We start from the raw sequence: 27,677 nt of genomic DNA, 5'->3' as shown, positions 1-27,677 counted from the left end.
GAATTCTTGCCGGGTTCTCTTCCGGCGCGGGGGGTTGCTAGGCAACAGCCGGGAGACGCCGTTGCGCGGGGCCTGCGCCGATAACCAGCCTCCGTCCGCCCCGCCCCGCCCTGCTCGCGAGCCGCTGGGTTCCAACGGCCCCCGCCGGGGCTCAACGCGGCAAAGGCTTTGTCAGACGGGGCGGGTGGGACGTGGGTGTTTCTGCCCTTCCCCTGGATTGACCTGGAAGGAGGAGGCTGAGGCGAAGGAGCCGCTGTCGGGATGCAGCACACAGCCCGACCTTGTGTGCATTTCTGTGCCCCATTTCACTTTTGTGGAGCTTACTCCTAAGTAAGTGGGCGTAGGATCGTCGCCTTAGGAGGCTCCTCAAGACCCCGTGGCCGGGTGAGGACTTTATACAGTACAGCAAAAGGCATTCGGAAAGTTGTGCAGGCAAGAAGATTGCTAAAAAGACTGTGTGTTGAGGGACTCCTGATGGGGCACTTTGGACCAGGGGTGCCTTAACTCTTTTCTTGGGAAGCATTAATAACATGGTCTTGCCTTGCAGCGGCTTCTTTTTCCGTGAAGGTGCTTGCTCACAAATTAATTTTGTTCTGAGACAGTCCCTGAAATATTTGGATGGCCACGGATGGCTCTGTTATATCCTAATCATGTCCTGGAACTTGCATGCTTTATTGGTGGCTAAGCAACTGGTTTTACAGCATTGCAAGGACTGGATATCTCTCCAATAGCTCCTTGGTTGGAGGGCTTTCTTCTAATGTAGTGAGTGAAAAAACTGCTTTTGCCTGGAGATGCAAAAAGCACAACTATTCTGAGATCTGGGACCCCTCTTGAGAGCTGTTTGCATGATATGCATGTCATATTGGCTTTGCCAGAGCCTGCTCCCCTTTTCTGATTGCTTTCCTCCCTATTTTTCTTTTTGATTCTTGGTTTTGACCACATGTGCATGATTTGTGTTCTTATTTTTTATATGTCTGTTGTGAACCGCCCTGGGATCTTCAGATGAAGGGCGGTATACAAATATAATAATAATAATTTTGCAAAATGGTATTGTGAATTAACATGCTTTGCCATTACAGTATGGTTACATTTTTTCATTTACTGTTTGTGTGTAGCTTAATTTATTGTCTCTGCCCTTTCAGATTAATACCTACCCTTCCCCACATTCCCATCATGGAGAAATATCATGTCTTGGAGATGATTGGTGAAGGCTCTTTTGGAAGAGTGTACAAGGGGCGTCGCAAATACAGTGCACAGGTAAGAGCACAAAGGAACAGGGGGGTGGACCTCATCAACAGGCAAGAGAGTTAATTTAGGGAGATTTGTTTCCAAAGATTGCTATATAAGAAGTCTGCTTCTGAGCCTGCAGTGGTCATTGTTTCACAATGAGTTTTTCAGGCACAGGCAGAGGGGAACGTAGTGTATGACACGTTTCCAGCCTTTTTAAATAATAATAATAATTATTATTATTATTATTTTTTGGCAGGTGGTGGCCTTGAAGTTTATTCCCAAAGTGGGTCGCTCACAGAAAGAGCTGAAGAATTTGCAGCGAGAGATTGAGATCATGAGGGGACTTCATCATCCCAACATTGTCCAGATGCTTGACAGTTTTGAGACTGATAAAGAGGTAAGGGGCTTGCTGGGAGTCCTTTTTAAGTGTGGGAGGTGAGGAAGAAAAGGGTGTCTTCCTGGCTGTGTGGAAAGTCCCCAAGGAAGCAGAAAGAACTGAAGACAGCTACATTTTGTTTGATGAAGTTTAGGTTATATGGTGTTCTCTAGATGTCCCAATGAGTAGCTAGGAGGAGTGAACTAATATTTAGCCATTTTGGTATCAGCTATCTAAATTATCTAAATCGGTCCCAGCTCCTGCCAACCTAGCAGTTCAAAAGCACGTCGAAGTGCAAGTAGATAAATAGGTATCGCTCTGGCGGGAAGGTAAATGGCATTTCCGTGTGCTGTTCTGGTTTCGCCAGAAGCAGCTTAGTCAAGCTGGCCACATGACTAAGCTGCTAAGCTGCCGGAAAAAACTGTCTGTGGACAAACGCCGGCTCCCTCGGCCAGTAAAGCGAGATGAGCCCCGCAACCCCAGAGTCGTTCGCGACTGGACTTAACTGTCAGGGGTCCTTTTACCTTTTTATCTAAATTACACACCTTGTCTGTAGAAGTGTGGATTGCCATGTCAAGCCTATTGGTTCATGAGGCTGCATCAGGCGATTAACCTGCCAAGACCTTTCAGCAGAATGACATTATCCAAAGAGTGTCCCAATACACTTAGAGTTTGGAGCTCTCCATAAGGAGCTTCATCAGTCAAATAAAAATGTGTTGGTAGCTGCTGCACACTCTTCTTTTGATGGTGGTTTCCTGTAGGCTTCAAACAGTACAGAAAGCTTAGTCATACTGTCATTCCCTACCCACAAGTGTCCCACCTTTGAAAATGTTCTCATTGGCATTCTGTTCTTGTTTATCTCCTTCAGGTTGTAGTAGTGACAGATTATGCTGAAGGGGAGCTTTTCCAGATCCTTGAGGATGATGGGAACTTGCCTGAGGAGCAGGTAACTATGACCAGAAGACTGAGTGGGGATTCAGTGCGATGAATGACTCCAGGAATGGGAGAGTAGCTGGACTGTGGGTAGGTGTCAGTCTCTGCTAGGCCATAAACCCTCCAGCTGTGTACTTTGACATTAACCTGTTACATCTCCTGGAATAGTGACTGAGTTACTTACAAGACAGGCCAATGTCCCAATCTTTAAAAAAGATGATCTGAGAAACTAGAGACCCATCCCTTTGAATTTGATACCAGGGATGATATTAGAACAGATTAAATCAAGGAAAGGTTTAAGGAGGTATGTCTTTTTGTTTATTAATTTTTTAAACCAATTTATATACTGCTCAAATTGGAATATCAAAAGTTGCGTATGGTACAATATAAAACACAATAAACCATAAAACATTATAAACTCAGTATAAAATTCACCATGATTGGTAATAAGAAGATAGGAAGCTGCCTTGAGTCAAACCATCTAGCTCAGTAATGTCTACTTTGACTGGCAGTGACTCTCCAGGGTTCTAGACAAGGGACATTGCCAGCCCTATCTAGAGATGCTGGGGATTGAACCTGGGACCTTCTGTATGCAAAGCTCTACCACTGAGCCACAGCTCTTATCCTAAAGATATAAGAATATCTGGAGTCACACTTCAAGTAATGCCTGAGTGATCAGAAGTGTTTTGAACTAGCATTGAATCTGGAGAAGAGATGTCTGGCAGCAGATGGACATGATTGCAGTCTTCAAATACCTGAAGGGTACGTAGAAGAGTGGAAATGCTTGCTCTCTGCTGCCCTCAATGATAAAACAAGATCTAGTCATCTTAGGATAATACAAGTAGATTTCTGTGCGTTGGGGGAAGGACTTGTGATTCACAATTGAGGGGCATCGGCAAATATAACAAAAAGAAATGGAAGTTTTATGCTGGAAATGTGGAGCATCCCTACAGGATTAAATGGGCTTTGCAAAGTATCAGGGTTGTCATTTTCTTTCAGGTGCAAGATATTGCCTCTCAGTTGGTCTCAGCACTCTATTATCTGCACTCCCACCGAATCTTGCACCGTGACATGAAACCCCAAAACATTCTTCTTGGGAAAGGAGGAGTGATCAAGCTCTGTGACTTTGGGTAGGTACATTAAGAACTGATCTCCCCAACCAATCTCTGGTCTCATTACTGGAAGGTCTCAGTTGTCTTCTTTCTTTCCTGGGAAGGTTTGCCCGTGCGATGAGTATTCATACCATGGTGCTGACATCTATAAAAGGGACGCCACTGTATATGGCGCCGGAGCTAGTGGAAGAGAAGCCCTATGACCACACAGCTGACCTCTGGTCAGTGGGATGCATTCTGTATGAGCTGTGTGTGGGGACACCACCCTTCTATACCAACAGCATCTTCCAGTTGGTGAGCTTGATCATCAAGGACCCCATCAAGTGGCCAAAAAACATGAGCCCCAACTTCAAGGTAACTGTACTTAAATGCCTTCCTCACTCCATCCAATGATCTCAGGCAGGGGTCCCCAGACTACGGCCCCCGGGCCGGATGCGGCCCAATTGGCCTCCCAATCCGGCCCGCGACGACCCCCGCTGCCGCTGCCCGCTCTTACGCCGCGCGGTGCGGCGGCGATCTTCAAAATCGGCAAAAAATCGCCGAAAATCCTTTGTGCGCATGCGTATGGGCCTCTCTCGACCCAGAAGAGGTCATTTCCGATGCACTTCTGGGTCGGGGGAGGCCCATACGCATGCGCACAAGCGATTTTGGGCAATTTTTTTTCGACCGTGTGCGTGTGCGCATGCGCACGGGCGCGCACTCCCCCGCCCTCCGACCCGCTGCGCGCGCACTCCCCTGCCCTCCAACCCCACCGGCCCGAAGCCCGGTAAGTCTGGGGACCCCTGATCTCAGGGCAGGTTTAGATGGATTGCTTCTTTAGTCTCATTTTATCCACACACAAGAGCCCTGTAAGATAGATTGCCCTGCTAAGGGCCATCAAATAGATATTTTGCTCTAGAAGCTTATACTTTTGGGTTTCCCATGACTCAAACTCAGCTATCTGTATCTCTGACATTACACTGTATGTATCTGTGGTTTGAGTTTGTTCTCTCCTTGGAATCTTGAACACCTTAGATTTTGTTCACTCATGCCACTTAGCCTCTTTCACGCTGTTGGTGTGTATTTCTGGAAGGTAGAAATGCAGTTTTTAAGTGCATTCTCCAATCCTTATCCTACCCCACTGCCTGTGGGGATTAGACTGGGATAAGAGTGTACTTGCTAAGGCAGGGATGCCCCCCAATGATTTTGACTGCATCAGCCACAGCCAGCATGTCCAGTGGTTAAGGAAATGTTGTCCACAATGCCTGAAGGACACCACATTGCTACATCTGTGCCAAGGAATGTAGTTCTGTGTGCAAACATGTTTTGGTGGTATTGGGGCCACCAGGTTTCTTTCTTAAGGCAGAATATGCAGCCATGTTTGCAAGACTTTTTTCAGTAATCTTCAGAGCTAGAAACTTAAAAATGAAAAAAATGGGAACATTCTAGAAAATGTGCTTTTTGTATGCATGAATTGAATAGACTCTTCCCACAGCGACCAAGGAATTTCATTGGCTCCAAGGTTTTCCTGGTAAAATTAGCAGTTGGGGTTATTGACGGTAAGTGGTGTGAGGATGTGCAAGTGACCATCTCTCATTTCTGTGTAGAGCTTCTTGCAAGGCCTGTTGATGAAAGACCCTCGGCAGCGCCTGTCCTGGCCAGAGCTACTCTATCACCCCTTCATTGCAGGGCGAGTCACTGGTGAGTACCAGCTGCCATGCTTACTTGCAATTTCCCCCCATCTGGCTCCTGCATCTGCCTTTCCTTACAGAGCCCAATTCAAGCAAGCCCAGTCACCGCATGGACCTTTTCTTTTGCAGTGATTGATGACACAGCAGATCAAGGCATTACCAACCCTTTCACCAGCAAACTGCCTCCTGAACTGCAGGCCCTGAAAGACCAGCAGACACACTCACTGGCCCCTCACAGTGGCCAGTCCAAGATCTTGAGGAAAGCACGGCAGAAGATGGCCCAGGAGGCTCGGAGAAAGGTGAGAGGCAGGTAGCCCCATTGCTGGCAAGGCGCCTTACGGTATGGTGGGGTCTGGTCCATTAGAACCTTCCTGTGTTGCTTGACTTCTTACAGGAGATGGGGAAATCCAGGGCTTCGTTTAAGGAAGAAACCCCCAAGGGGGTCCAGAGCCACACACGCAAAGCCTGCCTTGCTCAGACAGATCCCAGAGAAGCGAATCGGGCAGCTGGAGAACAGAGGCACCCTAGCCTTGGAGGAAAGGGAATGGAGTGGGAGGAAAAGGAATCTTCCCCCACACCTCGGTGAGAAGGAGGAGTTGAAATGTGTTTATTTTGTTGGGAATGTGGTATATGATACATGTGCAGTGGAAGTGTAGATCTAAAGCTTGCAATACTAGACACCACACAGAATCAGAAAGGTCCAAATCTTTTACTGCTGTAGAAGTCATAGGCTCAGCAAAACAGCTCTGGATGAGGTTATACATAGAAACGTAAGTTCCAGCTTGCAGGATTTTCAGATAGAGATTCTGTTGCTCTAAGTAATACCAAATGACCAAGACAACACTGGAAACAACTGAATTAGCTGACATATATATGTCCCAGCTTCTGCCAACCTAGCAGTTCGAAAGCATACCAGTGTGAGTAGATAAATAGGTATCGCTGCAGGGGGAAGGTAAATGGCATTTCTGTGCTCTCTGGTGTCCCGTTGCACCAGAAGCGATTTAGTCATGCTGGCCACATGACCTGGAAAGCTGTCTGCAGACAAACACTGGCTCCCTCGGCCTTAAAGTGAGGTGAGTGCCGCACTCCATAGTCACCTTTGACTGGACTTAACTGTCCAGGGGTCCTTTACAAGAGAAGACCAAAGCTGGGGTGAGAACATTTCATTGCTGTGTAGCCTGCCTTCAGCACCTCATCCCTCTTCATGGACAGAGAGAATCGGATCACACAGGATTATGAGCGGGAATTCCCAGAGCTGAGGCCAGAAAGTGGCAGAGCAGAAGCACGAGGCAGACGCAGCATTGACACTGTGGATCTGGAGACTGAGGTGAGCGCATGGCCAGGTACCACAGTCTTTTGCATAGCTGCAAGGAAGTACTTTCCTGGCTTTCTGATGGTGGAGGTCCTCAATGACTCAGTCTTGCCTCTTAGGAGTTGGATAGCGATGAGGAGTGGCAGCACCTGATAGATGCCACAGATCCTGCCCATGTGCAGCTGAGTGCCCCACTGAGCCTTCTGGGAGACCCTGCTTTTGTGCAGCGCATCCATGCCCGACTCAAAGATTCTGGACAGCAGGTGAGTTGTAGGGAAGAGCTAAACGTGCGCGCGCACACACACACGGTATGTTTGCTGTTTGCTGGGTATGTCCTTCAGAAGCTAAGTGAGATTTCCTACAGAGAGAAGAGGAAAGAAACTGGTGGAAAAACTCTTTCCTTGTTGAACTCCTTTGGTAGTTTTGACCTTTCAGCTAGTACATGATGAGCCACATACATAGAGACTAGGGACAGCTTGGAAAGATGGAGACTCTTAAGAATTGACAGGGTATAGAGGTCTTGTAAAAATGTGTGGATCCTAGAAAGGAAGCTGGGCATGCTGTTAACTCTTTAGTTGGGAGCAGCATCTCATGGATGAATTCTGGGGTGACAAGGGTGTGCTGTGATGCTGTTGAAGATTGGAGTGACTGTGGGATCAGTGGTTTGCGTGGTGTTTCTAGAGCACCTTAGGCATTGGTGTGGGGAAGGTCTCTGTTTCTGCCATGACTCTTGCCCTGAATGGGGAAGAGTTGCATGTCCTATGTACATTTACCCCTTCTCCTTATACAGGTGCTGGAGGGAATGCTGGAGGGAGCTTCCCATCTTCGCCCTGCCCTCCATGTTATTGGCAACTTGTTAGGTACCCGCTGTGACACAGAGCTGTTGTACAACTTCTGCAGTGACACAGGATTATCCCACTTCCTCGTGGAGCTAGCGGGAAGCATCCTGGAGAGTATCAACATCAAGCAGGTAGAGAAGAGGCATTCGCCAAAACAGGGTGTAGCCAACGTGGTGCCCTCCAGATGCTGTGGACTACAACTCCCTCCCTCCCAGCATGGCCAATGGTCAGGGATGATGACCACATTATCTGGAGGACACCATGTCGGGTACTTGCATTTTGAAGAGTTAAAGCATCTAGGTGCATAGCAGGCTGTTATTTGGACCTTGTTCTTATTGGACTATAATCCAAACTAAGCATATAGTATTTGTTTTTGTTTTTTTTAAAGAAGGTTCATTATGTAAAAGTATTTAACTTGCCCAAGGTTAAAAGCACTGTCAGAGTGTTCTGCAGAATCTGGGATATTTTGACAAGAGTCATAAGCAGCTAGGAAGGGGAGGAGGTATGAATGGTGGACAAGGGGTTAGGAACCAAGGGCTTGGCTGAGTAACTTAATCACCTGGTTGCTTGAAACCTTCAGGCCAGGGTGTCTGACCTTACCACAGCTGATACCAGCATGTTTAAAATATATGTGGATAACTCTGGGAACTAAAAACTTTTATTGGTGAGATTATTTAAAAGCCTCATTCTTTGCTTCCAAATTTTGTGCTGCATGGAGTTTACACTTTAATGGAAAACAGTCTTTCCTCTACAGATTCTGTCCATCTGTACAAAGGCTAAATTTGGCACAGAATTCAACCCACTTTACTCAGAACTCTGTTAGTTTCCTCCTCCTCCCATTCTTCTTACCTTGGCAGATTATTCCGATAGTTCTTCTTGATTACTGGTTCTTTCTATGGGGCACCCAACCAGTTGGAATCCAGCCCCAAGAACACATACCTCTCTCTCTTTCCCACAGCAGCCCTGGTATATCACCCTACTGATAGACTTAATCACTGTCCTGTCGGCCTACTTTGCCAGTGATTTCAACCGACAGCAGAGTGGAAATAAGCAAAGGTAAGGCACTTTCATGGCAGATGAGATATGAAGGTGAATTATGCTATGTTGTTGGCAGTATGGGAGTAGGCAAAATTAAAGCACATTGTGCATGAATACAGTAAAGACCAAAAAGAAGCAGTTTCATTCCACACACTGATGCCTTGTGCCATTATTTAGTCTGAGAACTGGCATATAATGTCCTTAGTTACCTGTCATCATACAGGTTCTGAGCATTACACAGTTATACAGTAGTGGCCAAAGAAAGGGAGAATCTGAGTGCCTGTGTTGAGCTCATTGCCATGTTTCAAGGCTAAGCTTCTATGTCAAATCTATAAACACAGATACTTCTCTAGTTTGCAGGCATTCCACAGTTCTGCCAGTCGCTTCCTTGCCCTGTTACCTTCACTGCTGGCTCAGCCCGCAGACCAAGAGAGCAGGCTACAAGAACAAAGCCTGATGGTAAGGGTCCTTTTCAAGCCTCCTTTCTCCTGGTCTACTCATCTTCATCTTGTCTCACCCTCTCTCCCTCTCCCTTAAGCATCCTTTTAGTGCTTAATGCTCAAATTAATTTCACTAAATTTAATTTAAGGGAAACTATATTACATTTAATTCAGTTTTATTCTCAATTTAATGTTAACTTCTCCCTGCCTACCCCTGGAACCTGTGTGTTTTAAGGCTTGGGACAGAAATGAGTTCCAACCTGGAGTTTGACTTTTTTAAAGATGAGGAGCAGCTATTGTTCCTTCATCCCAAAATACATAACATGATATTTGTAGTGCATTCATTTCTGTGCCCTCTTTTGCCTTTGGCTACATCCAGCATAGCATATGGCTTCTGGAAGGTTGCCCAGGAGGGAATGCGGGCCTCAGGTTGAAAAAGTCTCCCCACTCTTGCTCTAGGCTCCCCACAACTCCCAGACCTATACTATCCTCACTGCAACAGAATCCCTTGTCTCCTATCCTTACAGTGCTTCACCCACTTGTGTGAGAGCATGGATTGTGCCTGCCCATCCATCTCCATTCCCTTTTACACCAGCTTGTTTGAGGAGCATCACCCCCTTCTGGATGTGCTCTGCCATGGGGCTAGCTGTAAGCAGCCAGCTCAGAAAGGTAACAAATGCTGTGGAGAATGTGCCCATCTGACTGCAAAATGCCTCCTGATTCCAGACTAAACATCTGGAAGAACTTTCTGATAGTAGGAGCTGTTCAACAGTGGAGTGGTCTCTCTTGGGAGGTTGTGGACTCTTCTTCCTTTGAGGTTTTTAAGTAGAGGTTGTTTGGTCATCTATCATGAATGCTTTAGTTGAGATTCCTGTATTGCAGGGGGTTGGACTAGATGAACCTTGGGGTCCCTTCCAACTCTACAATTCTATGAGAATAGGCCTTTTCAGTGGTGGCTGCCTAATTATGGAATGCTCTGCCCAGAGAGGCAAGCCTAGTGCCATCTCTATTTTTATGTGCCAGGCAAAAATGTTTTTTACCTTTTCACTCTTAATTTGATGGGTTAAAGGTAGGATGGATGCAGTAGACCTCCCTTTTATATGGAGGGTGCATTTTTAGGTTTTTATTCTGTTTTAGTTTTAATATTTGTACAACTACTGTAAGTTGCTTTGGGTCCACTTTGTGAAAAAAGAAACAAATAAAAATAGACAATAATAGATAATATCATTGTAAGTGGCATTTCTGTTCCACTTCTAGTTGGTGTATTTAACCTTACTTGGTGTATTATGTTTGCTCCCCAACAGTGTTTCCCAAAGAAGCAAAGGCAGTGCAAGAGTGGAGTGAACACTTGGCAGCTGCCTCTACTGCAGCCCTAGCTGCATCCTGCGGCATCCCAGGAGGGCACAGCACATGTCATAAGGCCAAAAAGCAGGTGGGAGTTTTATTGGCATTTATGTTTCTAAGAAGTTGGCTATATAGCTCCCTCAAGTGGTGGAAACTGATAATGGTGTTAGCACTGAAGGCAAGGGATTTCCATTGCAGATCTCTCAGCAAGTAGCCGAGAAGCTCATTGAGAAAGATAATGACCTGTTGCCAAGTCTTCTCTCAGGAATTGAGCACTCTGCCTCTTCTCTCAATGGGATGAAGGTAACACATCTCCCCATGTTCCTTTTGCTTCTCTGGGAGTTGGGGAATTGGTGCCCAGGGCATCTTATCCTTGGAGGCAACTTGCCTTAATGCATTCCCTTTTCCCTCCTCACTGGGGAAGAAAGTGATGGTGCCTCGGTGGTCTGATATTGCTTTGCATTTCCATCACCCAGGTCCTGTATGCCTGTTGCCATGTCAGTCCGACTCTGTGCCATTGCTTAGCAACTCCAGAAAGGCTGAGTTCCCTGATCTGTGCCCTGGAAGGCAAGGTATTTATTTATTCTGAAACTGCAAAGAGAACTGCCTCATCATGAACACATGCAAAGTCTCAGCCCTAAGAAGGTGGGGTGGGGGAGAAAGGAAGCTGCCTCTTACCAGGTCAGACTATTTTTCCATCTGATATTGTCCACTTTCACTGGAAGTGGCTTTCCCTGGTCTCAATCAGGGGGTCTTTCTCATCAACCTGCTCCCTGATCCTTTTTTAACCAGAGATGCTGGGGTTCGAGAGTTAATGAACAAGGAACGGGAAACTGTATCAGGGAAAGGATGGTGTGGAAACAGGAGAGGCGTTCCAACATGATTGGCATGGGCAGGGGAGGGGAACTGAGATAACCATGGTTTTAGAGCAAAACATTGTGAGAGGAACATTGGGTAGCTTCTCTTTGGAGTGGATATTTTTATTTTTTTTAGATAGATATTTATTGATTTTCACAATAGAAAAGTGATTTACAAAGGTTTAGAAGGGATGGGGGAAATACAAAAAAGCAAAAATACAAAAGTCAGGAAAAACAGAAAAAACCAGAAAATAAAAAAGAAAAAATAGAAAACTATATAACTTATCTTTATCACAGTGTATATTGGGACCTCCTCGGGTTCCCGTCCCTGTGTTTCTCAAACACACTTCCAATTTAGCAAATTCTACCTCTAAATATTCACTTTTAATACTAAATTCTTATTTTCTATTCTAAAATAACCTCTTTTACCTAATCCACAGATTTATTTACCACTTAATTTCTATTCTTAAAATATTACTTTAGCGTATTTTTTTAAATACAATTTAAAATCTTTCCACTCTTCTTCAATTGCTTGTTCTCCCTGGTTACGGATTCGTCCGGTCATCTCTGCCAATTCCATAAATTCCATCATCTTCATCTGCCATTCATCAATCGTTGGTAACGTTTGCTGCTTCCAGTATTTAGCGATCAACAGTCTCGCAGCTGCAGTGGCATACATGAAAAAGGATACCTTTCTCTTGGGAATCTCCTTCCCTACAATGCCCACTAGGAATGCCTCTGGTCTCTTCACCAATGTGCCTTTTAGCACTTTCTTAAGTTCATTATAAATCTTATTCCAGAAGTCATTCACCAGTGGACATGTCCACCACATGTGGTAAAATGAACCTATTTCTTTCTTACATTTCCAACATTTATTGTCATTGTTGTGGTAAATCTTTGCTAGCTTTTCTGGTGTAAGGTACCATCTGTACATCATTTTCATTATATTCTCCTTTAATAAACTACACGCAGTAAATCTAATATTTTCCTTCCACAACTTTTCCCAATCCTCTATCATAATATTATGTCCCACATCCTTTGCCCACAAAATCATAGCATTTTTAGTTTGTTCATCTTTTGTATGCCATTCTAGCAGCAATTTATACATTCTCGAAAGTATTTTCGTCTTAGGTTCTAACAATTCTGTTTCCACCTTTGACCTCTCAATTTGAAAGCCAATTACTCTATCCATTTTAAACGCTTCATTTATCTGATGGTATTGGAGCCAATCATCCAATTTACCTTTCAACTCCTCATATGTTTTTAATTTAAATTGGTCTCCATCTTGAATCAACAAATCTCTATATTTCAACCAACCGGTCTCCATATTTAATCTTTTGCGAACCTTGGCCTCCAAAGGCGAGAGCCAATTTGGCGTTTTTCTTTCTAATAAATCTTTATATCTGGACCAAACCTTGAACAGTGAATTTCTAACAATGTGCCTTTTAAAACTTCCATGGGCCTTAACCTTATCGTACCACACATATGCATGCCAACCATGAACATTATCATAACCTTCTAAGTCCAAAATATCAGCGTTTTCCAATGTAAACCACTCTTTCAACCAGCAAAAGGCAGCTGCTTCATAGTAAATTTTAAAATCAGGTAGAGAGAAGCCTCCTCTTTGTTTATCATCAGTCAATATCTTATATTTGATTCTTGGCTTCTTCCCTTGCCATATAAATTTTGATAGCACCTTTTGCCATTCTTTAAAACAACTCAGCTTTTCAATTATTGGTAATGATTGAAATAAAAACAACATCTTTGGCAATACATTCATCTTAATCGTTGCTATACGGCCCAATAAAGACAATTTCAGGTTGGTCCACGTTTCTAAATCCTTAACTTCATTCCATAATTTCACATAATTATCTTTAAACAAATTTAAATTTTTTGCAGTCATATACACTCCAAGGTATTTCACTTTTTTAACAAAAGATAAACCAGTTGTTTCTTGCAATTTCTCTCTCTCTTCCTTATTCAAATTTTTATCTAGTACTTTAGTTTTGGATTTATTCAATTTGAAACCTGCTACCCTTCCAAACTCTTGAATAACTTCCAGAGCCCTCTGTACACTGGACTCTGGCTCTTGTAAAGTTAACACCAAATCATCCGCAAAGGCTTTAAGTTTATATTGTCTCTTCCCTACAGTTACACCTTTTATTTCATCATCTTTTCTAATCCTGTCAAGCAGGACTTCCAGGACCGATATAAAAAGCAAAGGAGAGAGAGGGCACCCTTGTCTTGTACCTTTCTCAATTCTAATCTCATCTGACACCATATTATTCACGATTATCTTAGCTTTTTGCTCTGAATAGATTGCTTTTACTCCATTCAGAAAACCATTGCCCATTCCCATTTTTTCTAAATTTCTTTTTAGAAATAGCCAAGAAATATTGTCAAACGCCTTTTCCGCATCTATAAACATAAGAATGGCTTTTTTGTTTATCTTCTGCTCCAGCATTTCCAAAATGTCAACTATATTCCTAATATTATCTTTCAAATGCCTCCCCGGAAGGAAGCCAGCTTGATCTTGATGTATAAAGTCTTTCAAAACCTTTTTCAATCTGGAGGCTAAAATGTTAGCAAATATTTTATAATCCACATTAAGTAGGGATATTGGGCGATAATTCTTAACTTGCGTTCTATCCGTGTCCGGTTTTGGTATCAGAGTAATGTAAGCCTCTTTCCAAGATTCAGGGGCCTCTCCTCCATTCAAAATTTCATTGCATAAATCCTTCAAAGGTTGAACTAACCAATCTTTCATTGTCTTATAATATGCATCTGTCAAACCATCCGGTCCTGGGGTCTTGCCCGACTGCATTTGTTGTATAGCATATTCCACTTCTTGCGTTGATATCTGTTGAGACAGTAGGGATTTGTTCTCTTCTGGGATTCTATGCAGCCCAAATTTGTCCAAGAATTGCTCCACTTCCTCTTTATTTTGATTTTCCTGTTTATACAATTGTTTAAAATACTTCTGAAAAGCTTTTTGTATCTCTGTCGGGTGCTCCAGATGCTTTCCATCTTGCACTAAACTTACAATAGTGTTCAATTTCTGCCTCTTCTTCAATTGCCATGCCAGTAACTTTCCACATTTATTTGCTGACTCAAAGGCTTTCTGTTTCATCCATTTAATTTTAGATTCAATTTCTTGATTCATCAATTTAGAAAATTGAACTTGCAATGCCTTAATTTCTTTCTGCACCTGTTGATTTTTAGGATTTTCCCTCAGTTTCTTTTCTTTTTCTTTCATTTGATTTAGAATCTTTTCTTTATTTGCATTGGCTTCTTTTTTCTTTATAGCATTTTGTTGAATTAGAAATCCTCTCATCACAGCTTTGCTGGCATCCCATACAATTTTTTTCTCCGTTGTAGACCTTAAATTTATCTCAAAATAATCTTTCAATACTTTTTGGGCTTTCTCCACTACTTTCTCATTTCTTGTTAACGCGTCGTTCATTCTCCATCTGAAAGTTCCCTGGAGAGATACCCTTAGATCTAATAGTACAGCATTATGGTCGGAGCAAGTTCTTGGGCAGATCTCAACATTGTTTATTTTTGGTCCTAACTCTCTTGTAATCCATATGTAATCGAGACGACTCCACGATTGTTGAGAATTTGAGAAAAAAGTCTGGTCTTTTTCCAATGGATTTTTCAATCTCCAAGTATCAATCAGATCAAAATTTTCAATCAAATCAAAGAAAGACTTTGGTAGTCTTCCTTCTTTGGTGCAAGACTGTCTTTGTGATCTGTCCATTAATGTAGAGACCACTCCATTCATGTCTCCCATTAAGCATAATTTGTAATCCAAATAGTCCAAGAGTTTGTTATGCAATTTCTTAAAAAACTCCGATTTTCCATCATTTGGTGCATAAACTCCCAGAATCAACAATTTTTCGCCTTGCGATGAGATTTCCACTGCTACGTATCTCCCTTCTTCATCTTTAAATATTAACTTTGGCTTTAATTTTTCTTTCACGTAAATCACCACACCTCTCTTTTTGACATCATCCGAAGAAATAAATTCTTCTCCAAATTTATTATTCTTTAAAAGTCTTTGATGTGCTCTTGTAATATGAGTTTCCTGAAGGCATATTATGTCCAATCTTTGTTTTGCTAAGGTATGGTAAACTTCATTCCTTTTCCGTTTTAAATTCAAGCCATTCGAATTCCATGACAAAATCCTCAGTGACATCTCTAAATTGCTGCCGCAGCTCCTGCTCCCAAGAAGGAATCTGAATCCAACTCAATCGGGTGTCCTGGTTGGCCCGGGGTGGAGGTTGCTAACCCAACTCTTGACAACTCTCTCTCGTGTTGCTGAAGAAATTCTCTCTTCTGCTGTTCTGACCTGATCTTTATCTTTTTCTGTTGAAATTGAAAATTCAAGCCCTCCGGCAATTCCCACTTATAATTGATCCCTTGTCTCTTCAAGATGGCTACCAAATCCGAATATTGGGATCTCAGGTCCAAAAAAATTTTTGGAAGGTCTTTAAAAATTATTATTGGCGCTCCTTGCACCTTTAAGGTCTTCTCGTAGTGTAGGCCCAGAATTCTATCTCTTTGTTCTCTTGTTTGAAATGACACCAAGCAATCACTAATCAGTTTCTTGTCTCCTTTTGATTTTGCTCCAAACCTAAATGCTTTTATCATTTGTCCTTCTAGCTCTTCCTTTGATAGGTTCCAGGCCTTCACAAATTCTTCAATTATTGCCTCTTTCAGATCACTCTTCTCAATATTTGGGAACGCTCTTATCCTGAGATTCCCTTCTTTTTGACGTAGTTGTACAAAAGCTAAGTCCACTTTGGTCTTGTAGGCTTGCTTCTCCAAGTCAGGTACCTTTTCCTCCTCGAGATGGTCCAGTCTCTTCTCCACACCAGTCACCTGTGCTCTCACCTGCGCAATATCCTTAGAAATTGCACCCACTTCCTCCCGCAATTTTCGAAGTTCCTCAGTAGTCCGTTGTTGTTCTCTCGAATTTCGATCAAGAGCACTTAAGATTTGCTCCTCCAAAGTAGCAGAGATGGATGATTTTTTCTTTCCTTTGCCAGTCTCTTTGCCAGTCTCTGTTCCAGCCATACTTCCAATCAATCCAATCTCAAAGCACACAGTTCAATAAAAATTTCCACTCAGATAGTAATCCCAACTTAGGCCTTAAGCCCTCTGTCTCAGCCAGTAGTTCAGATGTCTTTTAATCAAAGCAACAAAATAGAATATAAACCATTCAGTCTAGTGAAAGAGCAAGCCGTTCAGCGGAAAATTCCACTCAATAGATTGCTTCAAGTCAGTCAGTAAGAGCTCTTTCACCGCCAGTAGTCCAGATGTCTTTTTATCAGTGAAATAGTATAAACAAGTGGAAGCTGGCAGTCTTTTCAAGGTCAATGCTGGCACGAGAGTTCCAAACTGCTAACTTATAACACAGTCTCTGTATGCTTGCCTGTATGTTGAAACTGAAACTGGCTCATTAAAATAATTCAAGACAAAGGAACAAGGCAAAGGAACAATATTTCACACAGTCACTTTATAGCTCAAAAGTCGATACGTCGCATAGTCTATAAAATAGGGGGGGAAAACATCCTTAAATCCTCCAAGGAAAGTTGCAGGCAGATCAAAGCCTGTCAAGGGGTAAACAGAAGTTCATATGGAAATTTCTTTTGTGCCGTCACAATGGCGAACGGCTAGAGAGATCAGAACGAAGTCCCGCTTCCAGTTTGAGCAAGCAATCTCAAATGTAAATATTGCTGTCCACTGCAGGGTATTTTCCAGAGCCCTGCTCTCTTTTAGATAGTTCAAAGTCCAAGAAATAAAGTTACAAAGCTTTATGGTTAAAGTGCTGCGGAGACTGTCTTTGCTTTCAATCTTCCACAGGGGGGAGGGAAGAACCCGACCTCCATAAATTTTAGGTTCCCCTTTGACCAAATCCGTCCAAATTAGAGACTTTAAAAGCTTTTTAGATTCATTACTCACGATGGCCAGATGGTTCCATGTTGATATTGTAGATTTTGAAGGAGATTGGTTGCTGTTCCGCCGCCAGTAAACGGAGCTTCTCCTTTAAGGGAAAGCGCTGTACCCGCTGTGCCGTGCCTTCCACCTTCCCGCTCTCGGACTCTTATTAGAGCTCTTCGGGGGGAAGGGAGGCAAAAAAAAGACAACTGCCGGGTTCCCCAAGCCTTCGGAACTCTCTATCCGAAGTTTCGGGGGGCTGCGCGCTCTGCAGACCCCCCAGAACCCCTCAAAGGACTGGGAGGAATCTCTCCCACAGCCGCCGGCGCTCGCAACCAACCAGGAAGTTCTTCTCTTTGGAGTGGATATGGGATGGAAAGGTGATGGTTTGTGGGGTCAGTGTTTCAGGACTGAGCCTTGTCTCTTTGAAAGGTCCCACTGACTGAAGTGGCACAAATACAGGCAGCTGAAGCCTCCCTGAGACTCTTCTCCCTCCTGCTGCTCCAGCTACAGATCCTCCCACCTCAGTAAGTGTTGTTGCTTTGGCACCATTCACATTCTTGCCTTGACTGCTTGGGAACAAGGGAAAGGGCTCACAGAGACTTAAGTGGTGTGGATTGGCAAGAAGTGGATTGGCAAGAAGTAAGGAGAGTCAGTGCTCCAATGGGGAGGCGCTTGACAAAAAAGGGAAACTGATCTGCATTTCTCTGGAAATCTCTCAACACAACTTTGGTTTTGAGGGATAAGCCCCATCGCAAAACGTGCCAGTCAAGAGATGTTTTGCAGGAAGATGTGCAATGGTGCTTCACCCTGCTCTGTAAGCAAATACATTCCTCCCACTACGCTCCTTTAATGTTTGCTGTAGCTGCCCTAAACTCAGGAGCAGCTTGCCCAGAGTGGGGTCCAGTAGCAATAGCCTCCCAGATATTTACACAGAGTATACATAAGGAGACACAGGTGGCACTGTGATCTAAACCACTGAGCCTAGGGCTTGCCGATCGGAAGGTCAGCGGTTCGAATCCCCATGACGGGGTGAGCTCCCGTTGCTTAGTCCCAGCTCTTGCCAACCTAGCAGTTTGAAAGCACATCAAGGTGCAAGTAGATAATTAGGTACAACTCCAGTGGGAAGGTAAACAACATTCCCGTGTGCTGCTCTGGTTTCACCAGAAGCAGCTTAGTCATGCTGGCCACATCACCCCAAAAAACTGTTTGTGGACAAACGTCAGCTCCCTCGGCGAGATGAGCACCGCAACCCCAGAGTCGTTTGCGACTGGACATAACTGTCAGGGGTCCTTTACCTTTACCTTATACATGAAGAGAGAGCTGGCACCTGTGTTAAGGACTAGACTTCTGGTGACTGTAAGCCATGCCGAACTGATGGTTTCTTAGTCTGAAGCAGAAACTACCCAGCAGTGAGCAACAATGTTGCCAAGAAGTTTTCTTGATGTTTAGAAAATGAAATTACTGGTTTTTAAGATTCCACTGAAGCCGCTACATGACATAACCACATTTTTGAGCCAGAGTGCAGCCCCAGTCTTAGTTTTCGGCTGCCATTCTTTTTCCAGGCACAAACTTAAGTGTCTTGCGAGTATTGCTAGCTTTGAAGATGAGGGCCTTGGCATTCGTTGCTTCATCCTTCTAATGCTGTTATTTCTTTGATTGTGGTTTAGGTATGAAATAGTGCTGAAGGACACCATGGCTCTTTTCAACCATGCAACAGCTACCTCTGTTTTAGTGAGTAATCTCTACTCCGGGGTAGTTTAGAACTGTCTATATAGATTCTTTTACCCCATATGTGTAATCTGATTGTCAGTAGCCCCAGCTGTAGGGTTGTGCTCAAGAGAAACTCTTCCACACTGCACCTGATGGTGAGTGATGGATTCTCACAAAGGTTAAGGAAAGGACCAGGCTGTTATCTTCCCCCACACAGTTGGAGGTATAGTAGACAGAGCATCACAAGCTGTGAAAAAGAGGTATCCCACTATTCCCACATGTCCCACAAGTGTGTACTAGATACTGGCATGGTCTGCCTGTTACCCTGTCATGCCAGAGGTATCGGAGTTGGACTTCTGTAGACTATAAAGGAGAAAGCAGCATTGCCATTCCTGCTGGGAGTCTAATAACTAGTTTTGCATCCAGTGCAAGTAAAGAAGGCATTCTGGCCGTTCCTGCACACAGAGGGGTCTCTCTTTCTTATGCAGAGTGCTGCAGGATTGCTGCTGACATACTTCATTCAAAATGGTGCCACTGTGATGCTCAGGCAAGAGGAAGCCATGGCCATTATAGCTACTGTATTCACAGAACCTGCGGAGGTAAGAAACCAGCTCCAGACAGACAGGGGCAAATCAGGACACATAGGCCACTGGCTGCATCATGCTTGCCATGCCAGTTCACTGTCTCAGGTCTAGTCCTTTTTCTTGGTGTCTTTCAGCTATGCCTGCCACCTCCCATGGGAGCCGGCTTCTATGATGGGCTCCTGCTCTTGATGCTGCAGCTATTAAGCCAGGTATGACCTCATGCTCCACAAAGCAGCTCCCTTGCATTCATTAGAGCAGCATTGGCCAACTTGATCTCCAGATGTTGCTAGATTGTAACTCCCATTAGCCCCAGCCAGCATGTGGTCCAACAGTTATGGTCTAACATCTGGGGGCACCTGGTTGGCAAAGGCTGCTCAAGAGGATGTACACAAATGATCCAGGAGGTATTAGGGAAAGTATTTGCTGTTAGGTGAAGCAAAATGGGGTAGGGTAAGAAATGGCCTGCTTAATTCCGCCAGGGCCGTGTGTAGCTCCTCAGCTCTTGGCAGTAGGGAACTGGCTCTCATCCAGGTGCTATCCTGTCTGTTCATGGACTTCCTTGGAGGTTGCCCTATCCACAACTGGAAAGGCCACTTTGGGTCAAAGGATAGAGCAGCCCTCCCCAACCTGGCATCCTCAATGTTTTGGGCCACAATTGTCATCACCTCAACCATTTTCTAATCTACGCTTAACAGGGGCTGATGGGAGACGGAGTCCCAAACATCTGGAGGGCACCAGGTTGGGTAACGCTGAGATAGAGAAAGACAGCTGAGTCTAGAACTGGAGCTAAACAACCCAGTTTGCTAACATAGTTATACAGATATGATAATTTCCAAGCCAAGTGGCTCAGTTCTTTCTATAGAATTTGAAAATTTAAAAAAATACTGTTGAGGACATTGCACTATTCATATCTACAATTTGCTGTGTATGTATATTTGTGCATGTGAAGAAACTACAGCCAAATTCTCACCTATAGCCACCTATATATTACCACATTGTTTTTTTCCTCTTATGGACTAGAAGTTTGCTTCCACCCAATTAAAATATATTGTTATAGTTTAAATGTAATAAAACAAAAGCAGAGTCTAAGGATTCTGCAGGATTGACTCTGTTCCATCTTTGAAAATATAAGGTGGGAAGAGAGGTCCAGTCAGAAAGGGTTTAGGTCTGTCAGGCTACAGAGGGAACATCCATGAAATTAAGGTGTCTCCGATGAGCCAAATCCCTGAGACGCAATGCAGAATAGGGTGTTTGGGTTCCCATCTCACTGCTCTGGGGCTTGTTCCTCTTCTGTCAGGGAGATGCAGCAGTAGTGCGGGAGTTTGCTACCTCCGAACTCTGGGGCATCGTGTGGCATCGCTTTGCCATGGTGCTCCACTTGACTTCTCAGGAGCCAGTGATGGAAGGAGAGACCCCGAGAGCTGGCCAGCAGGCACCAGAGCCATACTGGAACCTCATCTCACCACAAGGTACAAAGTGGCTTTCCTTTAGTGAGAACCACCCCAAATTGCCTCTTGGGTGTTTCCTCTTGCTATTTACGTGTCAGAAGACAGAGCTGAGGAGGTTCATCTTTGTGAGGCTGTACATAAGGATGCCCACAGTCTTTCCATGGTGCCAGGCCTGGTTCTGGCCGTCACCTCTCCGATTGGGAAAGGCAAGGGGACATTGAATAGGTGGCTAAGGGGTAATCGCTCATACTTTCCCTGCTGTAGGAACCTTGCTCTTCCTCAACTTAGCCCTCTTCATCTTCACACGAGAGCCTCACCAGTGCCTTCTCCAGCTGGGCCAGCCCAATGGGGTCATGATGGCAACCCTGAGCAAGCTGCTTGAACCTGACTTCCTGACTCACTTGGCACAAACGTGAGTGATAAATCCAGGGCTGAGCTATAGAAGGAACTAAACTAAATGCTGCTAGAGTGGGACGAGGGCAGAGGGCTGCTGCATAGAAACATACTTTTCATTTATCCAAACACGATAAATTACAAGAACTCGGGCCAGGAGGAAGATGAATTTCAAGTAAGTCTTCAAAAGGTTATATTTATGTAATGATAGGATGAATTCAAATAGGAATCAATTCCAGTATGATAGTGAGGCAAATAAAAATTAATTCCAGTGAAAAAATACTTGGCAAACATACTTGGTACACTCTGACCATTAAAACATTGCTGATGAAGAATTGGTGAAACAGGGCCTTGTCCTGGGATTTTTTCACTGGAATAATTTTTATTTGCCTCACTATCATACTGGAATTGATTCCTATTTGAATTCATCCTATCGTTACATAAATAAAACCTTTTGAAGACTTACTTGAAATTCATCTTCCTCCTGGCCCGAGTTCTTGCAGTTTACTGTTTATTTCTGGACTTCACCAAGAACTCCAATTTCTACAGTAATTTATCCAAACACAGCACAGCAATACAATCTCCCCAACCCCTGATTTTGGTTTAGCTCCTCCCCTTCTTACCAACTCCCATTTTCAGCAAGAAAGCTGCCCCAAGACGCAGAAATGGATGATATGCAACCTTCTGTGTCCCTATGTTCAATCTCAGGAATGTTCCAGATACATGCAGCTGAATTCGGCTTTCTAACAACCTGTTTTTATATTAAAGATGAAGTTTTTAAGGATTATACTTGTCGGTAAAGGTTTTTATTGAGCAGGCCAATGGATTGGATTAGATTAGATTAGATTAGAAAGAGGCACAAGTTGTGCTCTGCACATCTCCCAAACTCTCCTCAGTTTCAGCTTATTATTACAGCATCCCTATGTACACCTTATTCCTTGCCCTCTTTCCAAACTTCGCCGATGTATTTGATTCCTAATTCCAAAAATTACAATCAAAATAAGGTGTGCACATTAAGCCTATTTCTGCTTTGGTATAACGTAACTTGAGCATATTTGCTTCTTTTAGGAAAAGCAGTGGTTTGGCTCAGAGCAATTAACTTTTGGTTCAAGACATCCCTTAAAACCAGCATGTAATGGCTGAAGGCCAGGGAAGGGCAGATGGAATATAGGATGTTGCCTTTTACCAAGATAGACTATTAGTCTATCTCATTTTCATTTATTGTTTACACTTGACAGATAGAGGCTCTCCAGGGTTTCAGACTTCTTTCTCATATGGGGACTGAACCTGGGACATTTTGCATGCAAAATATGCATATTGAGCAACAACCCTCCCCTTACTGTTCTTGTGGCATGGTTACTAATAGATATTGTTTCACTAGGCTGTTTCCTTCAAGCATCTGGACCTTACTATTGCAGCCCAAATATACTTACAGCTGGAAGTTAACACCTCACTATGAAGGCTTTCCTCCCTCTTACAGGCAGATGCGAGAGGATGGTGACCCAGAGCTGGTGTCAGCTGTTGTGCTCCAAATTTGCCAGCTGTTCTGTTTCCCCTTTGCTCTGGACATGGACCCTGAAACTTTAGAGCTTATCACAACAGGTCTAAGGGACTCTGAAATCCCTGCACGGTTACTCCAGGTAAAGCTTTTCTCATGATGGTCGTCTAAGCACTAGAAAAGGGAAGCCAGGGGGAAGGATCTTAGCTCTCTTTTCCCCCTTTGCCCAAGGATGCAGACTCTGCCTTAGCCACACCAGTTGTCCTGCTCCACACAAAGCAATGCCTTTCATCGTGATGCATAGTAGCTGTGCTTATGTGGATGCACTAAAAAAACTGCTTTTCATAAAATGAGGTACCAAATGCCTTTTTTGAAGGTGGTTGTAGGCTGGGGAAGGGATGGAAATGCCAGCCTCATAAAAGCATAAGGGGATTTTTACCCTTAATGGAAAACATTTTTGGAATGATAAAGGTTCAGAGATATGTCCAACGAAGTTGTCCAGTTTGTGGAAAGACTACAAATAGATTTTGTGGCTAGGGTGAGGAAACGAAGTTCCATTGCATAAGCAGAAGTCTTTGCACAAACACAACTTTGTTGGTGCCAACTTCATACTGGTATGCACACTTCGAGACACTATTCTGCTTTTGCTTTCTTTGTAGGCCTGCATTCACCACCTTCCCTTCTCAGAGACTGAGTTGCCATTGAGTCTCCTGTGCCACTTGGTGCTGAGCGACGAGGGAGTCATTGAGCAGGTGGTGGGGGTGGCTGCCTCAAAGCATGCTGTTGCCTTCTTGTCTGCCGTTTTGCTATCAGACCAAGTAGCCCTTACTGCAGACTTGCTCTCCCTGCTTACCCACATAGCCCGGGCCAGTCCAGCTCACCTGCCTTTCCTACAGAGACTCCTATGTGGTTCAGACTCTGCTTCCCAGCCACTGAGCCACCTGCTGTGCCACCAAGAGTGCCCAGTTCGTGCCAAAACGTGCAGCCTTTTGGGGAACTTGCTGCGCCACAGACAGGGGTTTCCCCAGGTTCTGCAGGACCAGATTGGGCTGCTGGAACATCTGCTGGAACGCCTTTCAGATGAGGACGAACATGTGCGCCGCTCAGCCAGCTTTGCTGTCGGCAATGCAGCCTACCAGGCTGGCCCTCTTACTCCAGCCCTCAGCAAAGCAGTCCCTTGGGTTGTTCAGCTCCTGAGTGATCCGCAAGCCAAGACCCGCTGTAATGCGGCTTCAGCACTGGGCAACTTGGGCTGCCAGTCGGTGGAACTGGAGGATTTGCTGATCCAGAGCAGGGTACCTGGTCGTCTATTGGATATGGCCTGCCATGATTCGCAACCAGCTGTGCAAGAGGCAGCACTCATTGCTCTTCGATCTATTGGCCAGCAGCCCAGGATCCACCAGGTATTAGTTCAGCAACTGTGGAGGGAAAAGACTCGGCCAGCTGAGGGCAGGCCTTAATAAACCAGCAGTCAGATTTATTGTGCTTCAGTTAATTCCTGACAATGCATAACGGAAGCCTTATTACAAGGTTACCTGCCATGGTTGTTGAGGATAATGAAGCTTTGCTTGCTGGTCAAGAATTGAGGTTTGTACATTGGGGCAAAAAAAGAAAATGTCATTGGTAGGTTCTTGTTAGGGGGGGGACCTTGAGAGTTCGTTGCTGCTATTAGCTGCCATATTGTCTTGACCCCTCCTTTCTATGGCAGAAGCACGTTACAAACAGCCAGTGACAAAGCAAGTGGATTCTCAAGGAATAGATGTTTTTTCCATGATAACTTTCTGTTGGTTCAAAGTGTCCCTGAGCTTATATTAGGTCATCCAACAGTAGATCTCATTCTTCCTTTACCTAGTTACAATCATCACTTTTTATGTGTAAGGGTGGTATCCAATGCACTTGCTCTGTTAGTGCAGGATTGGCATCTGTGCAGTGGAACTCTCCTTGATTCTTGTGCACCTCACACCTTCCCCAAATTTGCTTTGGATGGCTGTGGAAGCCCCGTAACAGATTTAGAGGGTATGCAGGGAGGAAGAGGAGTTACTTTGCACAGCCAAAAGGCCTTGCACTGACAGTACACTGAATACAACTCTAAGTTGCTAGTCCCCTTTCTATGAAAACATGACTGTGTTCCCCCAAAATCATAGAATTGTAAAGTTGGAAGGGTTCCTGAGGGTCATCTAGCCCAACCCCCTACAATGCAGGAATCTCAACTAGATCATATGTGACAAGTGGCCATCCAACCTCCGTTTAACAACTTCCAGGGAAGGAGAGTCCAGCACCTCTCGTGAGAGTCTGTTCGTTCCACTATTGAACAGCTCTGTCAGAATGACATCTTTCTCGGTACCAAATGTTAAAGATACACTGGAGTTATGAGACTCTCTATAGAGTCCTAATACTGTGTTATTCACATTGAGGGAGTTACCATAATTACTCAAAGGGGGGGCCTTGTTTTCAGTCCCATCCCCAACATAACAGATTCCTCAATCAGCTGTGCATTACTTGCAGTAGATGGACGTTCCACCACAGTGTCATGATAATGCGGACGTGTTGTTGGAGGCAGGATTAAAAACACAGGCCTTCTCAAAGTAATTGTGGTAGTGCCCTACATAGCTTAGCACAATAGGCTATGTCAGGGCACAACATATATCTGTCCCAATCTCCTTTCCAGGTGCTGGTGTCACTCGGAGCAAGTGAAAAGTTGGAAGCACTTTCATGTAACAAACCTCAGACTAGTGCCTACAGCAGCCCACGGCCCTCATCATCAAGGCATTGTAAGAAATTGATCCACCTCCTGCAGCCTGCACACAGTGCCTGAGAATTCAAGAGGGTTCCAATATGCTCTCTTCCTTCCAAACACCAGAGGTTTGGAGAACCATGGAGCTGAAATATCATTGCAGCTACTGTCTTGGAATGGTCTTCAATATGCCAAAATGTCAAGAGTGCACTAGTCTTTCTAGCTGAAGTTGGAAGTAGTTGGAAGCAGAACTCTGTTTTACATCATCCGAACAGAGGTGCCGCAGTCTGCTGTTCAGTAAGGAAACCTTCCAAGCACCATTTTCCTGCTATGAACCATCCACGGAAAAAGCCAAGCTGCTGTGTTCTCCTACCTAAACAAGACGTGTAGCTCATGTGTAGCAAAAATCCTAACTCAGTGCACTCTACATTAAGTGCCTTGGGATACTGGTCTTTCATGAAGTTGTTGGGTTTTTTCCTGAGAATTTCTTCCTTTCCCCTTGAAGAAGAAGAAGAGTGGACAGCCACAAGTCACCAAGCATCCCTACTTAAAAGCAGAAAAGAGAACAGTGGCATTGCTGGCCAGAATAAAGTAGTTCCTCTTTTGCTTTGATTTTTGCAGGTTAAGTTGTGGGTCAGAAGAAAGGAAGCATCTTCAGTTTTTGATAAGTTATAGTATCCCTCCTGGAGCCTCTGATCAACTGTAATGGATTGCATGCATTATTTTTTTCAGTTTTTCTTTGACTAGGACCCTGACCCAGTTAGTCTCTTGTTTTTTTTATATTTAATAGTGTGCTTTTGTAATAAAACCTGGTTTGTCTTCTCACATGTTCCTCCATATGGATGTAGCCTAGAGGCAGCTGATTGAAGAATTTTGAAAACCCACCCAGAGGTCTTAAAAATTAAGTTGTGGGCGCAAAATGGCATCCACTCATGCAACAGGGCTCTCTTCCCCTACAATCTGTGCTAGAGGACTGGGGACCTCATTCCATGCATAACTACACCACTGCACTGAATTACACCCTATGCCAAAAACACATAGAATATGCAGAAACTATATGAACATTTTGCCACATAATCTACCTAACTTGAAACATTTGTTAAAAATTGAACATGCAAAATTATCTCCCGTATTTGTGTTGGGGATTAGGGGGGAATGTACAAATGAACAAAAGTAAGGTTGCAATTCTAAACACATTTAGCTGTAAAAAAAGCTTTGCTGAACATTGTAGGGCTTACTTCTGCATAAATGTGGATATGTAAGCCATAATCTTACACTCAAATAAAAGCAGGCTTTTGTGAGAGTTACTGTATCATGCAGTGTGTCTAAGATAAGAAAATTCAGGCTCGGGCCCAAAATGCAATCCTCACTATCTAATGCTTAGGACTCTTCTTCACAGCCCTTAGCAGTCCCGCTTGAGTGTTTTTGCCTGGCTGAAATGTGTCCTAGCATTGTGTCCAAGCCCTTTGCTTGCCTGGATGTAGGATAGAAAGAACCTACAGTTCAAAGTTAAAATTTACAATCATCAGCACTAGCAGGTGGTCCTTGGAAGCCTGTCTGAAGAGAATGCAGCCCATATGCTTAAGAACCCAATGCACCTGTAGTTAACTTATAAGCTTTGCACCATTTGTTTGGAAAGTCCATCTTTGCTGTGCATGGGGGCTAAACTCCTGGAACACAAGGTGTAGAGCCCATGGAATCAAAAGCAGCTAAACTGGATTAATCTACTTGCTTTGAGAATCTAGCAGAAAAGGAAGCTGAACTAACAATGGTTTCCAGATTGCATGGGAGATCTTAGGTTAGATGAGTTAGGAGTTATAGCTGTATCTCTGTTCCTTTACTTTACCCAGATATCCAACCTCAAAAGACACCTGATGTTAATAGGCTTTACAGACTTCTCAGTTATCTTAGGGTAGCAGTTAAATGAGAGGCAATAAAGGGAAACAGCAGCATCTCAAGCTGTCGTGTCCATTAGCATGAAGAGCAAAGTTCTATTCTGCACTCCAAATGCACTAGTTTTCAACAACAAACAAAACTGTATGGTACAGCATGCAATTGTGTATATTCCCACCTGGATCCTGACATAGTACAAGGCACATGCTTATTACAACTTTGGGTGGTTGTGAGAACTGGAACTAAGAAGATACTAAAGGATATGATGGCTTGTGTAGCATTATTGCCATCTTGCCTTCTGTTCAAGGTTGTGCCAGCTG

At 44.1% G+C, this 27,677-nt stretch overlaps 1 protein-coding gene across 2 annotated transcripts; it reads left to right on the top strand.

The window, feature by feature from the left end:
• The first annotated feature begins 45 nt into the window (after positions 1 to 45).
• Positions 46 to 26,289, top strand: STK36 (serine/threonine kinase 36). 2 transcript variants are annotated; one of them, XM_035127409.2, is made up of 27 exons: positions 46 to 330; positions 1,143 to 1,257; positions 1,487 to 1,627; positions 2,475 to 2,552; positions 3,539 to 3,669; positions 3,756 to 4,005; positions 5,238 to 5,331; positions 5,451 to 5,620; positions 5,716 to 5,903; positions 6,534 to 6,648; positions 6,753 to 6,896; positions 7,424 to 7,603; positions 8,431 to 8,528; positions 8,864 to 8,969; positions 9,478 to 9,619; positions 10,255 to 10,382; positions 10,493 to 10,597; positions 10,771 to 10,866; positions 17,527 to 17,621; positions 18,765 to 18,828; positions 19,296 to 19,406; positions 19,526 to 19,600; positions 20,689 to 20,860; positions 21,104 to 21,251; positions 22,713 to 22,872; positions 23,390 to 24,133; positions 25,399 to 26,289. In XM_035127409.2, exons 2-27 carry the CDS (start codon positions 1,174 to 1,176, stop codon positions 25,543 to 25,545), a joined length of 3,966 nt encoding a protein of 1,321 aa, XP_034983300.1. In that variant the 5' UTR covers positions 46 to 330; positions 1,143 to 1,173; the 3' UTR covers positions 25,546 to 26,289. The 2 variants fall into 2 exon arrangements, with proteins under 2 accessions (XP_034983300.1, XP_034983290.1); XM_035127399.2 differs by having other exon boundaries at positions 46 to 384.
• Positions 26,290 to 27,677: the final 1,388 nt, after the last annotated feature.

This window comes from Zootoca vivipara, chromosome 1 (assembly GCF_963506605.1).
Source record: "Zootoca vivipara chromosome 1, rZooViv1.1, whole genome shotgun sequence".
Lineage (NCBI taxonomy): Eukaryota > Metazoa > Chordata > Lepidosauria > Squamata > Lacertidae > Zootoca > Zootoca vivipara.
This window is presented reverse-complemented; position numbering and strand designations above follow the sequence as displayed.

Excerpts from the sequence above, each read along its gene's own strand:
- STK36 (XM_035127409.2), top strand. The coding sequence starts at position 1,174 with ATGGAGAAATATCATGTCTTGGAGATGATTGGTGAAGGCTCTTTTGGA. Across the intron at positions 8,529-8,863 it reads CAGAGTGGAAATAAGCAAAG|TTTGCAGGCATTCCACAGTT; the intron begins GTAAGGCACTTT and ends ATACTTCTCTAG. Across the intron at positions 8,970-9,477 it reads TACAAGAACAAAGCCTGATG|TGCTTCACCCACTTGTGTGA; the intron begins GTAAGGGTCCTT and ends CTATCCTTACAG.